Source organism: Ictalurus furcatus, chromosome 10 (assembly GCF_023375685.1).
Source record: "Ictalurus furcatus strain D&B chromosome 10, Billie_1.0, whole genome shotgun sequence".
NCBI classification, from domain to species: Eukaryota; Metazoa; Chordata; class Actinopteri; order Siluriformes; family Ictaluridae; genus Ictalurus; species Ictalurus furcatus.
Genome location: NC_071264.1, coordinates 15,925,003 through 15,940,997, shown reverse-complemented (window position 1 = coordinate 15,940,997; position 15,995 = coordinate 15,925,003). Strand labels below are relative to the sequence as shown.

The window sequence follows — 15,995 nt, the reverse complement described above, 5'->3', positions numbered from 1 at the left end:
ACCCATTGTCATAAAACACTTTGGGACATGGTGTTATTGGAAAATAATCAGCAACAGGGTGGTGTGATATGGCCTGAAGCAAAAGGTGGAGTTGCTGTAATTGTTATTTTCCCTTGACTTGAAGTGTTTTATTTCTCTTATACTACAGCAACTTGACAACAATTACAATTTTTACTTTATTAAAGAATGACAGATATACTTTGGTGTAGTATAGAATAAGTAGTTAGTATAAACAGTCATTCCCTTACCAGCCTCTATTTTTTTCTTTTTATTGAAAAGAATAAGACAAAAAAAAAACTGTTTCTCACAGATGTCTTCATATCAATGATTATATATCTTGGTTAAATAATAATACTGATAAATACTAATAATTTGTTAAATATTATGTTAAATGAAACTTTTCTGCCATTCAAGACACACGGTATGTTTTTATTATAGAAATGGCAACTTGTTAGAATGGGCACATTAATTACACACCTGTGATCTGAAATACAGCTTGACATGATTGTCAGCTGCTGTTAAAGAAAATTAATCTAACTGATCAGATCTGAGAATTCAACAGGACTGTGATATAATTGGATGTAACACTTACTGGCCATTTTATGTTTCATCCACAATGTGTGATCATTTATGTTTACTCTTAGTGTCCAACCACAGCACTGCTGCTGGATGGAAATTTTTTGATTGGTGGATTTTGTCTAAACCCAGTGGTTACAGTAGTTGCCAGAAACACTGCTATATCTGATCCACCTATGCACTATCATACCTGTCTCACTGCTAGTGTTGTTCATGAATGAGTTGGTTCTTTGATATGAACATTGATCCAAATCACATACATGCTACTTTATTTTTTTTGGTGTAGGCAATGTCATTATTCATTCAGTCCCTCATTCATTCATTTATTTATCATAAGTAACCACTTCTGAGCTGTTTGGCATGGTTACAGAGCAGGGAGAATTGTCACCTCAGAGCTCTGAGTACATGTTTTCCTTATGTCTGTGTGGGTTAAATGGTAAATGGTGCACTTATATAGCGCTTTTATCCAAAGCACTTTACATTCACTCATTCACCTATTCACACACACACTCACACACCAATGGTAGCAGAGCTGCCATGCAAGGCACTAACTTGCCATCGGGAGCAACTTGGGGTTCAGTGTCTTGCCCAACTTCGGCATGTGGAGTCATGTGGGCTAGGAATCGAACCGCCAACCCTACGATTAGTGGACTCTACCACCTGAGCCACAGCCGCCCCGGAGAAGCAGGGTTCTCTGCTTCTCCGGTTTCCTCTCACCTCCCAAAAACAGGCATGTAGATGGATTGCGCCTAGGTGTGAATGTGTGTGAATGTCTGCATGGTATTTATTCCCACCTCATGTCCACTGTGTTTTCAGAATAGACTCCTGATGTAAAACAAATGAAATATAGATATCTGTGCTGCCTCCATGTTTCTACATATTGATTTAGATTTTTTAGTTAGACTTTACAGTAGTTTTATATATATATATATATATATATATATATATATATATATATATATATATATATATATATATATATATATAAAATTCGAGCATAGAATCCTTCCCAAACCATTTAATTTTTATAATAAAGTTATGTTTCAGTATAATAATGTTGTTCTATGATCAGGCTGAGGTTTAACATATTAAATTATTTCATCAAAGCAAATATCAATACTGGACTTTTTGCCATTTTTTTAGGTTTGCAACACGGATCAGAAAACGTTTACCATGAGACAGAACGCGGAATAATTTCAGAGATACTGTCACCTCCACGTGAAATTTCCTTGGGAAAACGTGGTCGTTGGCTCCGCCTCCGGAAATGTGTCACAAGGTCAACAGACCCTCACACAGGCAACGCGACCAAGATGGCGGCCTCCTTGTGTCACTGTTACCAGGTGAATATTTTTCCATTAAAACTTTTGTTCAAACTTAATCGGAAGTGTGTATGATTATTGAAACATTGTGCTATTGCTTAGAAATATTAATTTATCTTTTGTAAGGATGTAGCAGTGAAAATAAACAAGCCGAGGTGATAGCTAGCTGGCTAACATTAGTGTGTCATGCCGGTGAGCCGATTTTTATTTTTGGGCCTTTTTCCAATATGATTTCTGTTTTGTTTTTCCTGTTTACTCTGCGATATTTATTTGTTTAATCTTTGAATTTTGGGGGGCATGTGAGGAATTTCACTTAAGAGCATGTCCATTGCTATCGAGTACACCCATTAGATACGTGCGTGTCTACACGATGCTCTGTGCCTGTATTAAAGAACCCTCACCCTAAACACATTAAATGGTTTCATATTGAAGTATTTGTGTTGTGTTTAGTGATTCTGCTTGTAATTGGTTTCTGGTGTTGTATGTTTGTTATGCCTGTGTGAAATTAGCGGTTGTTTGCCCTTCTGACGTAACAAGGGGGGTCATTGATAACTCCTTTATAATGGATTTTAATAGGAGAAAAAATAAACAGTGAGTATTTAATATTGTATATATGGTATACTTGTATATTATGGTATATGTGATCAATAATATGGTGACATTTGAAGGGATGAAAGGTTCAGAATTGGGAAACACCGCTTACTACTTACTGCTATATGCTTACATGTGCATACTGTTACAACATACAGTGGGGGAAATAAGTATTGAATTAAATGTAATTTCAGTATATATAATTCCAGTGATGCTATTCACCAGACTTTGGTATTAACTCAAGAAACCTACACATATATAAAGCAATCTAAACATTAAAGTCTATATATAAAGTTATGTGTAATAAAATGGAATTACACCAGAAAAAAGTATTGAACACAATTATACGAAGTCTGCCACTACCATGCGATGAAAAACAGCCCCACACCTCCAAACGTCACTGTTGGTATAGTGTTTTTAGGGTGATGTGCAGTGCCATTTCTTCTCCAAACATGTTGTGTAGTATGACAGCCAAAAAGTAAAATTTTGCTCTCGTCTGACCAGATTACACACTCCCAGTGTTTCATAGGCTTGTCCAAATGAGTTGTACCAAACTTTAAACAAAGTTCGACATGCCTTTTCTTTAGTAATGGAGTCTTGAGGGGTGAGCGAGAGCAGTGGAGTGCGTTGCCTATTGTTTTCTCTGTGACGATGGTACCTGCTGCCCCCAAGTGTTTCTGGAGCTCTTTCTGAGTGGTCTTTGGCTCTTGGGCTACTCTTCTGGCTATTCTTCTGACTCCCTGGTCAGAAATCTTGGGAGGAGCTCCTGTGCATGGCCGGTTGATGGAGGATTGATGTTGCTTCCACTTGCAGATAATGGCCCCAATGGTGCTTACTGGAGGATTCAGAAGTTTTGAAAGACATCTGTATTGATTCCATCAATATGTTTCGCAACAATAAGGTTGTGAAGTTCTTTGCTTTTACCCATCATGAGACGTTTCTTGTGTGACACCTTGGTAATGAAAAGCCTTTTTATAGACCATCAATTTACTAACCCAGCTGATATTAATTTGCACAGATAGGGGTTATAATTACTTTCTAACTACTTACAGATTTCAGCTGATTCTTTGCCTTACCCTGCCTTGGAGAACTGCTTTTTCTTAGAGTGTTCAATATTTTTTTTCCTGTGTCATTCCACTTTATTACACATAACTTTATTTATGGACTTTAATTTTGTGAATTCTTTATATTTCTGGATTTCTTGAGTTAATACTGATGTCTGATGAAAATTTCATGTGAATAATCTCATTGGAAATGTACTTACTGAAAAAAATGTTGACATGTCCAATACTTATTTCCCCCCACTGTATGCACTGCACTTTGGGTGTGTTGAGTAGTTTTTGAAGTTTTTCTGTCTCTCTCTCTCTGTTTTCAGCACTATGCCAGGAGGGGTTTAGTATTACTGACTACACGCACTTGTTCATCCACATATGAGAGCTCCCGTGTGCACAGGATATGTGGGTCTCTCACAAGTGCCTCACAGGTTTGAACTATCCCAAGTTTACTTATGTTTTACACTTCTAAGAGTCAGTTAAATATTTCTGTAAGGTTACAGTGCATTCCTTCTGCTTTTGCAGGTACGGTATTTATCAGCAGACAGAGGAGGGCGAAAAGGCTTCTTAGGTGAATTTTTGGACAGCATGAAGCAGGAGCTGGGCAAAAACAAGGAGATGAAGGAGAGCATCAAGAAATTTCGCGAGGAGGCCAAAAAGCTGGAGGAATCAGATGCACTTCAACAAGCTCGGCGGAAATATGCAAGTTCCTTCTTATTATGTGTATCTTGGTAATTTATGGAACAGTCCTTATGATTGATTCATACAGGATAAGCAATCTTTGTTTGTAATCTCTGTACAAACTGATTTGTTTGACTTGTATTTATCATATATATACACGTGTGTGTGCATTTGTTCGTTTGTATATATATAAGAGAGAGAGACTCTGCACAAAATCTGTTTGCTATGCAATTGATGTAATATTGGTTATGCCAGGGGTTCCCAAACTTTTCCAGGGCAAGGCCCCCCCAAATGACATTAACATTTGACCGAGGCCCCCCTTTTGCAAGATGTCTTTAAAACACATTAAAAATACAGACTTCTGAATATATCCCCCTTTTTTGTTCATATTTACATCTTACCTCTTTAAATTACATTACATTAGGCATTGATTGTGTGTGTGTGTGTGGTTGTCTGAGAGTGAGACAGAGAAAACATACTAGTGGGAGGGATGGGCATACCAAATTGTTGAGGCCCCCCGGGCGCCCCCTGGCGGCCCCCACTTTGAAAACCACTGGGTTATGCAGTATGCCAGAGAAACATCAGCTCTCCATAATGTACGATGAGTCCTTCAGTGTACACTGAGAAAGTAGCTTTTATTAATTGTTTATATGAACAAAATAGTGTCTTTATACTAGTAACATTTTATTTATCTCTTTGTATTATCATATCTCTGCTTTAAATAATCTCTTTGTAGAAAACCATTGAGTCTGAAACAGTGAGGACTTCAGAGGTGCTGAAGAAGAAGCTGGGGACGCTGTCAGAAACAGTCAAAGAGGTGAGTGCACAAAACATTTAGGAAGGATACATGAGCTGTAAATGGGAGTGTAATTAATGATAAAGTAATAAACACTGTTGAACAAAGGTAGTACCTTTTGTCGTCACTGGGGTGGTACCGTTTTTAGTACTTTTACCTAGAAAGTTGTATGTAGTATACCAAAGATTTAAAGCTTTACTCCAAAAGATAATTACAGTCCAAGTAAATACTTTAAAATGTTTTTCAAAGGTACACTATATCCACATTTTCAGCTGAAAGTCACACATTAAAGGTACAAAAGATTAGTTTACGACAGCGTTACACTATAACACACAAATGTATTCTCAGTCTTCATAAGACTCATCTGCTGTGTTTACAGTGTTTGTGTGTGTGTGTGTGTGTGTGTGTGTGTGTGTTTAGGGTTTAGAAGAGGTCGGCCGCTCGGACATTGGGAAAAAAATCATGGAGGGAATGGAGGAAGCTGCAAAAACAGCCAAGCAGTCAGCAGAGAGTGTCTCTAAGAGTGGAGAGAAGCTGGGAAAGACTGGAGCCTTTCGAGCAATTTCACAGGTCCGAATGAAGACCTATAAGTTTAATGTTTCAAGCTTATTTTTGCTGTGAACATCATGGAAGCATTCGGCTTTGCTGCCCTTTTAGTCAGATGTTTTATAAACTGTGATGCTTATGTGTGTGTGATGCTCCTCAGGGTATGGAGAGCGTAAAAAAGGAAATCGGAGACATTGGACATAGCGGACCTTACAAAGCACCCACTAGGTTACGGAAGAGAAGTGACTTCTCATCTAAAGCAGCGGAGGCTGAAGCCAAAGTTTTTGATGCCAATGAGTAAGATTGCTTGAATGTGATCCTCCTTTTCACCACTCTTGTTGTTTTGTAAGCAGGACATTTAGACACAACTTGCTCAGTGTCCAGATTTTTCTGAAATCTAATATATACTATTGACCAAATGAGCTTTGGGTGGGTGACCTGTCTTTCTCTTTGTGTGTTGGGGGTGGAGGTATCTCCACAGGAACATCTGACAGTTTTGATCTTGTTGGGGCATTATTACTTTTGTTTTTTTAAACTGCAGCATTTATTAACCAAACTAAAAGAGCCAGAAGGTTTCCCTTTGGTTGTTGAGGCTAAGTGTAGGGTTAGAATTAAGTGTAGCATAGCATTAATTAGCTGTGTTGATAACTATGTGAATGGAAGGTCCTCATAAGGATAGTATGTGAAACTTGGGTGTGTCTGTGTGTGATTTCAGGGAGGCAACAGGTGTCGTGCTTCACAAGGACTCGAAATGGTTCCAACAGTGGAAAGACTTCAAGGACAACAATGTAGTTTTTAACAGTAAGTGTCTTCTGTGTTCACTGTGCTATTATTGGGCACACAGTTGTCTCGGAGGAAATGTGGAAAGTTCAGCAAGTTGTGCGATCGTTTGTTCAGCAGATGGCGCTGTGGCCTCAGCCGAACCCGTTGTGGCTTGCATATCAGATGCGGTACTAGATGAAAGTTGTCTTTTGAGCTGAGTATCATATTTTTGCCTAATGAGGCCTATAAATGAAGCATTGCAGTAATGCGTTAATTCGAAGGGAGCTAAAATTGATGAGTCTCACATTTGAAGACTATGATTCATTCAGAATGAGGTAAATAAATTGGATGCTATCTCATGCTGATATTGGAAGGGTGTCTGTTTTTTCTGTCCAGTTCAATTTCATTTCATTTTTTTAAGCCACACAATGGAGGTTTGAGAGCTAACAGAAGAGATTTGCCTTTTTCTCCTCCAAAAGGTTTTAGCCGCATTGGAGTTTAAGAATGTTCCCTCAAGTATGAAGCTGTTAACTACTGTCCGCATGACCTATAACATATCATCTAATACTTACACTATTATAAATTATTTGTAAAGAGAGTTATGATTCATGATAAAGGGATGCTGCTGGTCAGAAAGTATGATGCTGTGAACAGAGGCCAATTAGGCCACATTGAGCTGTGGTTCAGGCCTTTTTTTAAAGGTACAATTCTGCAAAAATAAAATTTACAATACAGTTTAGAGCTTGGAAGCTAATGTAGCTAAGACTTAAGGGAAGTTTAGCATTATTTAGCATCATGCAAACTACATGCCTGAATCATCACATACTCACCTCAATCTGTGTTGAGTTGTTCGAACAGACTGACCGATGTGGTTCCTGACACTGTATGATCGTTATCTATAAAAATTGACAAAATGTTGACAAAGAGCTAAATATAGTCATTGCTCAAACTCAGTTAAAAGAATTATTTTATGTGTGTGTGTGTGTATGTGTGTGTGTATGTGTGTGTGTGTGTGTGTGTATATATATATATATATATATATATATATATATATATATATATATATATATATATATATATATATATATAATATAGACTGCTGTTTTATGAAACTTTTTGTTTATGGTAATACTGAGCTAAACGTCTTTTAATTGTCACATTGGCTTGTTGATTCTTTAAACCCTTTACTTGTTTTCTATCTGCAGGATTCTTTGAAATGAAGATGAAATACGACGAGAGTGACAATGCCTTAATCAGAGCGTCTCGTGCAGTCACGGATAAGATGACAGATCTTATAGGTAAAGTGGATCACCTCAGCTACCTATATTTTAACAGACTTCTCATAGCAAGAGATTTGATTTGGAAATAGGTTTTGTCTTTTATATTCATACAAGTGAAACTGATGAAATGGGGAGGAGCATTCCTGATCTGCATTCCTTATCTAATACTGTTTAAGAAACCTGGGTATGCGAGTGTGTGACGCTGACTGAACACCAAATGATTTATCTTCATGCATATGATTCCCCTTTATGGCTCCTTTTACGGTTTATGGACGTGCGTCAGACCCAGGTAGCAGTGAGCAACAAGCAGATTGCTGATTATTTTTTAGTAAAAAAGACTTGTATTAATTCTTTAGTGTGCATGTTTACAAGATACAAGTTTTTCCTGATTTGGTAAACTTTTCAAAGAAGCTTACTGTTATTTTAATTATGTTATTTGTAAGTGGAATTCAGAGCACGCTGACAGCACGAGCTAACCAATGTCTTTAAATCTCTGTGAATTAAGCATGGCCTCTCTTCCTGTCAGTCCCAGTGTAGGAGATATGGTCCCAGAAAGGGACATAGCCTCTGTTCCTGTCAGTCTCCATGAAAGGGGAGTGAGCTCTGTGCTTATCAGTCTCTACAAAGAAGGTGTGCCTGTCAGTCTTGGTGAAGGAGGCATGGCCTCTATGCCCATCAGTCCCAATGAAAGTTGCCCACTGTTCCAGTCACTCACAATAAAGGAGGTGTGGCTTCTCTGCCTATTAGTTGGCAGTGGCATGTCCTCTGGGTTGGCAGTTCTAGTGGAAAAGGTGTGCCATCTGTGAAGGGGCATGGTCCCTATGCTGATCAGTCTTAATGAAGGAAGTCCGTCCTATTTGCTTTAGTCCCATTAAAGGAGGCATGGCCACTTTGCCCATCCATCCCATCAACGTAGGCATGGACTCTGCCTGTCATTCCTATCAATGTAGGCATGGCCTCTGCGGCTGTAAGTCCAAATGAATGAGGTGTGTATTCTGCAATGGTCAGTCCTAAAAGAGTAGGTGTGGCCTTTGTGCCTGCTCGTCTCAGTGAAGTAGCGAGACCTCTACTGCCTTTTAGTTTCAGTGTAGGACATGTGGTCCTTATAAAGGATGGCTTCTGTCCCACAGTGTATCATCTGAATGAGAGATTAATATTATATATAGTGGCCAGAAAGTTGATGCCCATTATCTACAAATGTCTAAAATGAAACAAGGCACTTTTGATTTTTGTTTCTTAATAGGTGGCTTGTTCTCCAAGACTGAGATGTCTGAAGTTCTCACTGAGATCTTGAAGGCAGACCCCAACTTTGATAAAGACTCATTTCTAAAACAATGTGAGAAGGACATCATTCCCAACATCCTGGAGGTACGTCGGCAACACATTTAACTGTAGCAAAGTGACGTGCACTTGTGTGCCACTTTAAACTCATTCGTCTTTGTTTTTTTTAGGCTATGATTCAAGGAGAGCTTGAGGTCCTCAAGGATTGGTGCTATGAAGCTGTATGTGGACATAATTCAGTATTGACAATGTGTTCGTTTGATGTGTTGCACTTGTTATGGATTTCGATAATTCCTTAAATGACGAGATTCTCTGATGCTTTACACTTGGTTTCACAGACTTATAGCCAGTTGGCCCATCCAATTCAGCAAGCTAAAGGAATGGGACTGCAGTTTCACTCGAAGATTCTTGACATCGACAATGTAGATGTGAGCATAAAGCTGACAATATGCAGGAAAATATGTTACATTACTCTTTTCTGTTTATTTATATATATATATATATATATATATATATATATATATATATATATATAGACACACACACACACACACACACACACAAGGGTGAGATTTGTTCACTTTGACCAGGCTGTGTACTCAAATAAATTCCCCTAAAAGGATCTCATTAGTTGAAAAAAAGGGGTGACTTTGAAAATCTCACCTACCCTTTCACACTACACAATTTTAAATATTATGAAATGTCTTGTGTCAGTCAAGTCTTCAAGAACTGTGACGTATTTTTTTTTCCTGCCTGAATTCTGGTTTTGAGCTAGTAGCAATACAGAATAGTCATCACAGTATCACTAGAATAGTACCTTTTTTTTTTTTCTTTCCACAAACAGAACATTAGTATTCACTTCATTGCATTTGTGTTCATTTTTATTCTGAAGACGTAAATCAGTTTGTAACAGTTAATGGAGCATGTATGCAAAAGACAAATGCTTTCTTCTCAGGAAATGCAATTTCAAATCTAATTCAGTTGTGTGTGTGTGTGTGTGTGTGTGTGTGTGTGTGTGTGTGTGTGTGTGTGTAGCTGGCCATGGGGAAAATGATGGAACAAGGCCCTGTCCTCATCATTACTTTCCAGGCACAGTTGGTGATGGTGATCCGTAACACCAAGGGTGAAGTGGTGGAGGGTGACCCGGTGAGTTCTGATGCAGTTTGTGGAGCTGGGATTGTTGGCCCCTTTACACTTTGGGCCAAAGCAGGTGCTTAAATTAGTGTACAGGGTAGCTGGTCTGTTTTTAGCTAAAACAAGGTTTAACCTGGAACTCAAGTCCCAGAGCAATGGTCAGGGCTGGTTTAGTACTCCACACTGCCCCGTAGCACAAGTGTTCATGTTATGTACAAGTGTGTTTGCAGACACCTATGTGACAGTCTGTGCATGATAACTGCACATGCTCACAGATAAATAGATGCAGAAGTATAAATCAGAAAAATAGTCTACAGAATATGGAGCATCCTGAATATCACATATCATTGCTATGGTCACTGGTATGACCTACAGAGGCACTAAACACCAGAAAATGTAGCCTTGGGCTAGGAGTTATGGGGAGCTAGATGGTCCAGTCCCAGGTAGCTAGACATTCCAGTTATAGGAAGCTGGACATTCTTGGTCCACGGACCTAGATATTCCAGTCCCAGGAGCTAGACCTTCTGGTTAGATGTAAAAGGGGAGAGGGGAACAGACATTCCAGTTCCAGAGAGCACATCAGTTACATGTAAACATCAGTTACATTTTTTTTGTATTTTTCCCCCCTTTATCATCTTTGTCATTTCAAATCAGCTTTTATTAGGCTGGTGATTTGGAGTGGAGCTGCTTTTGGTCAGAGTTGGATTAAGAAACACATAAACACTGGCTGGGTCATTAATATGACATGAACGCTTTCTGACAGCCTGTTGATGGGGTTTTGAATGTAGATGGAGCTTTTTTGTAACAGCAGGTCACTGACTGAGACAGAAAATAGAACACTGAAGTAGCCAGGCTATTTTATTTTAAGAAATAAATAAAAACATTCTGTGATTTAGACAGTAAAGGAGTAATTTCTCTGCATGGAAATGCAGTCAGTTGACTATTTCACCCCAAATATTTTTCTGTAAAACCACATCCAGTTCATCAGACCTTCTGATGTGGTTTAAGACATGGTGTGACTTATCTATAAACATGAACAAAACTTCACCATAAAGCTAAACACGGCAATGTTTTGGAGGTGGCCATCTTGAAGACCCAAAACCTTTCTTCCTTAGAACAGTTTGTCTTGGCTCCCAAAGTTTAAAAGTTGGAAGTGATAAAAATGAGAGTATAGTTACTCCTTATATGTAATTTTGTAAATACATACACTCCATGCTATTTCTGTTATTACTTTTACTTGACGATGTCAATGAAGTAAGTATATGACGTTTTATATGATGTTTATGGAACAAATTTTTGGTCAGATAGACTTCCATTATGTGTTGGCTACATTATCCCCATAGTTTCGGTGCAAAAGTAAAGAAGTAAAATCCAGACTGGCTGACTGAGTACATTTGGAATAATTGGCAAAATGTGCAAATTAGATGTGGAGATTTATTGGTCTCTTCTATCTCTCTCTCTCTCGCGCTCTCTCTCTCGGGAAAAAACATTTCTGCCTAATATCAGCCCTGCTTTATGCAGTCTGCGTATTTTAGTATGTAACAGGGCTTTATTAACGTATTTGTGTGTCGTTTTCTGTCTATGTGTTTGACTTCTGGTCCTTAGGAGAAAGTCCTCAGGATGATGTATGTTTGGGCTTTGTGTCGAGACCAGGAGGAGTTCAACCCCTATGCTGCCTGGAGGCTGCTGGACATCTCAGCCTCGAGCACAGAGCAGGTCCTCTGAGTTGCTTGAGGACACACACACACACACACACACACACGGTTCAGAATGGAAGGAAGTGGCTGTGCACACACTCTCCACTGTGTGACACTTTCCCTAAAGCATGACTGTACTACATGGGCTGTGTCGTATCACTGGACCTGAGAGTGATGTAACATGGTTGGATGGACGTGTGACTCTCAGCTGATTGTGTTGCATTTATGCTGCAGATTTGTGTTCAGTTCCTCCCTACACAGTAGGGTCAGTGGTAAAGCAGTGCCATTTATATCAAATAATGACCTTAAAGGGATAGTTCAGCCAGATATGCTAACTCAGCTATCAGTCAGTGGAAAGGCTCAAAAGCCAATGTAACTCTGAAGTCCACCTATTATTAGCTACATTCTCATTTTTTGCCCATCTTTAATGGTTGAGATTTGAATTATAGAATCATTCCCAAAAGTTTAATATCCAATAAACTATAACTGTAAGAACCTATTTGAAGTTTTTAATCACATTTAAAAATGTGGCAAACGTTTGCAAGATTAATCCTTAAACAGGAAGTTACACATCTTGGCTGGAAAATAACATAATTTTTCAGGGTTTTTTTTAATGATACAGTGTGTAATACAGTTTTAAAGTGAAGTGGACTCTGTAATTAAAAAAAAAAAAGAATCAGGAAAGAAATTCTGCTTTTGCCAAGGCATAAACTCATACATTACAAATTGATTTTTAAAATAAATTAGAAAAAAGGTTGACTGTATAAATTAAGTCTATTGTGAATGTTCAAATTCACTTGAAGGAAACATTTTGTACTGGCACCCTGTCCAGGGTGTACCCCGCCTTGTGCCCGATGCTCCCATGGATTGGCTCCAGGTTCGCCCGCGACCCTGAAGAAGGAGTAAGCGGTAGAAGATGGATGGATGGATGGATGGATGGATGGATGGAAACATTTTGTCAGAATGAAATTGAGTGAGGATATGTTTTGTGTTTGAAGTTTGCTTCTTATGAACTGTAAGGCTAATGTAGCTAACAGGGAAGCTTATAGACACCAGTTTAGTATTCGTGAAACTTGATTATTGAATGCCTCAATAATCACACACATTTTAAAAGAGAGTGTGATTGAGGCATGGTTTGTGCCTGTCAGTGTCATTGAAGAAAGTGTGGCCTCTGAACCTTTCGGTATCAGCACAGGGGGTGTGACCTCTGTATCTGTCAGTATCAGTGTAGGAGGAGAGGCCTCTAGCACTTTTGTTCCACTAAAATTTATTTGTTTATTGAATCACACTGAACCTGCTCTAAATCATATACTAATTTGTTGGCTGCTTCAAATATATTTGATCGTTAATCATGTACAGTGTGTATTATCATCTCAAAAATTGCAGATATACACTGCAGCATGAGAAAGACGGTTGACTAACACAGAAATGGTTAGATTTATATTCCAGCTCTGAAAAAAATGATGAACAAGCACATGCATTCATCCATCGCTGAGCTTGGCTATTTCAGGCCTGTCTGCCGTGATAAATCCCCCTGCTGAGGCTCACAGCTCCTCAACACCCACATCCCTCAGTATGATTCTCATGGGTGCCAGCAAATACAACACACCTCCACAGCCTGCTGTTGCCTGAAACCATATGTGATTGTGTTCATCTGTATTAACCAATAGATAATTTACACTGTAAAACAACAACTCTGACTCTGCAAGCATAAAATATGCTCATTATCATAATTAATTTCTTTAACAGAATGAGAATTGGTCATTCCTTGCTACTTCTCAGAGGCATGTGACTCAGCAAGAGCATGCTTTAGAATAAATAGCACGTCTCTGATGTCTCCATAAATGGCCAACAGAGTGAAGAGACACGCAGGAACACTGAGCTTGCAGATTAGAGACACTCTACAGTCAGTGGCTGTGTGTCTGCATGCAGGAGCCTCATGGGCAACACGGTTCTTCAATGGTCAGCAGAATCCAGAAGTGAGCTCAAGCCAAAATTAAATCTGTGATCACCCCAGACACGGACATGCCATCTCTATTAATAAAAGCCATAAGGCAGCTTCTTTACGAGAATCTATAATTCTGTCCTGGAAGGAAGCGATGGCTAATTTGGTTTGTATTGATCAATGAGTCTTGTGCTGGCTTGACAATGTCCCAGTTGTGGCTTTGAAGAGAACACTTTGTCACCAGATTTAACGTGGAGGCAGACATGCCTCGGTCGAGCTCCAAACCAGCATAAATCACAGACTCGACCTCATCTCTCTAGTGGCAGACTGAAGTTCCTGCTTCAAAACCAGCACAAATGTCTTCTTAACTAAACAGTTCCGCCAGATATCAAACCGAATCAGAGTCTCTCTCCTTGGATATAGTAGTAGTAGTCAAGACATTGGGTGTATAACATTTGTTTCTTTTGTTTTGCACTGGAACTACAAGACTAATGTAGCTAATGAGTAATAGAAGTATGTCTCACCCAAAGTCTGAAATCTTCTTATACTTGCTTCAATCTCATTTTTAAAGTAAACAGTTCAATGTATTTAAGTGGAACTATATATTTTAAGAGATAAACAGACAAGGAGGTGTGTAATGCAGCCAGACAAGAAGCGGAGATACTTTTACCACTCTGTAGATGATTATATCCCAATATGTTTTATTCCTCTCATACCACAGCAATTTGCCAATGATTAGTTTTTATTTATTAAATACTGACTTTTTATCCTTTTTTTTTAGATACATTCAATGTTGTGTAATGTTTGTGAGACAAGTTAGTTCGTGTTGTTACTTGCATTATAACAGTTATTTATATATTAAAAAAAATAATTCCCTCATGAGCCTCTTTTTCTTCTCTCTGTTGAAGTGAATCAGACACACAAAAAAAATGCAGTTTGTCATGCTATCCAAGAAACCCAAAAGTGCAAAATCCTCTGTCCTGAAGACTTTTCTGTGACCGATTACTTACTGTTACACAGAACTGACAATGGAGACTCTTTGCTTAAATGGTAAACATCCCCAGACAGAAAACGTCACCATAGCAATGATTATATCTTTTTCTTTGTTAAATAACAATACGTTTTTATTGTTAGCCTTAGATCTTATAGATTGTCTGCCACACAAGTCCCTCTAAGTTGTTATTATGCAATCTATGATGCATTAGAACGGGTGCATTAATGCAAACCTATGATTGAATTACAGTTGGCACTTCTGTCAGAGCTGCTGGTAAAGAAAATTAATCAACACTGTCTGACCAATCAGATTCGAGATTTCAACAGCTCTGGAGTATAAAATCTTAGGAATTAAATCAAATTGCCTGAACAAAATGAGAAAAATAAGTGCACCTGGGTTGTTCAAGACGGCTTCCTGGATAACGTTACAGAATAGATACAAATATACATTTTGAATGAGATAAAGTTTCATTACCTGTTCACTACATTAGTGTCATATTTCCAGTGCAAAACTAAAGAAGCAAATATTAGACACTAAACATGATGTAGCTGATTGGTGCTACTTGAGGTGGGGATTGGGTACATTTGATTTGCTGAACTGTTCCTTTAAATCATCCAGGTGAATCACAAAACAATGAAATCTCTTCTTAAATGTCTGAAATCATAGCAGTGAGGTCAAACATTGCTGCTGATAAATGTTTCTGCTGATGTCTTCATTGTGTCAGTGAAAACAGCAGCTATAATCCTAGCACCTTAGCAAAAGGAAAATCCAATTTTTCCTTTTGTGACATTACAGATTTCACCTCCTGACATGCTTGAAGACAAGTAGTGAATGAATAAGCATGCTTGCACTCATAAAATTTTCTTAGCAAGATATTACAGCTTGACACTCTTTGAAATATTGATGTTTTAAGTGTCAGGGTGGTGTGTTAGAGTGTAAATCCTCTCAGCTCTATACATGGCCTGCCTCAGGAGTGCAGTAAAACAAGCTGAGCTCAGCTGCACAGCACAAATTCCCATCAATTATCTCTCACGCAGCATGTTAACATGTGCCCATCGTCTCCCACACTCCTCCAGCTCCCAGCATCTGGTGCCTCCTCTATTCTCATCCTTGACTGTTGTTCATCCATACATCTAAAGCAATTCCACAGGTATCGATTTCACTAGTAAGGATTATTCATGTGTGTAAGATGTTCTGTCAGATGTTAGTTTTGTCTGCAAATCATATATAAGGAAAACAAAAATAAGTATTTATTTATTTAGCACTTGTACACTGTGCTTTACACATGAGTAAAGTATTAATGATAAGCGTATGAATAAAACCATTAAACTAACGTATACA

The 15,995-nt window shown here is 38.5% G+C and overlaps 1 protein-coding gene across 1 annotated transcript; it reads left to right on the top strand.

The window, feature by feature from the left end:
- The first annotated feature begins 1,736 nt into the window (after positions 1 to 1,736).
- On the top strand, positions 1,737 to 14,539 carry timm44 (translocase of inner mitochondrial membrane 44 homolog (yeast)). Its single transcript, XM_053635391.1, has 13 exons — positions 1,737 to 1,916; positions 3,862 to 3,969; positions 4,064 to 4,240; positions 4,956 to 5,036; positions 5,436 to 5,585; positions 5,722 to 5,858; positions 6,277 to 6,362; positions 7,529 to 7,621; positions 8,847 to 8,971; positions 9,055 to 9,105; positions 9,223 to 9,312; positions 9,920 to 10,030; positions 11,624 to 14,539. Exons 1-13 carry the CDS (start codon positions 1,887 to 1,889, stop codon positions 11,741 to 11,743), a joined length of 1,359 nt encoding a protein of 452 aa, XP_053491366.1. The 5' UTR covers positions 1,737 to 1,886; the 3' UTR covers positions 11,744 to 14,539.
- Positions 14,540 to 15,995: the final 1,456 nt, after the last annotated feature.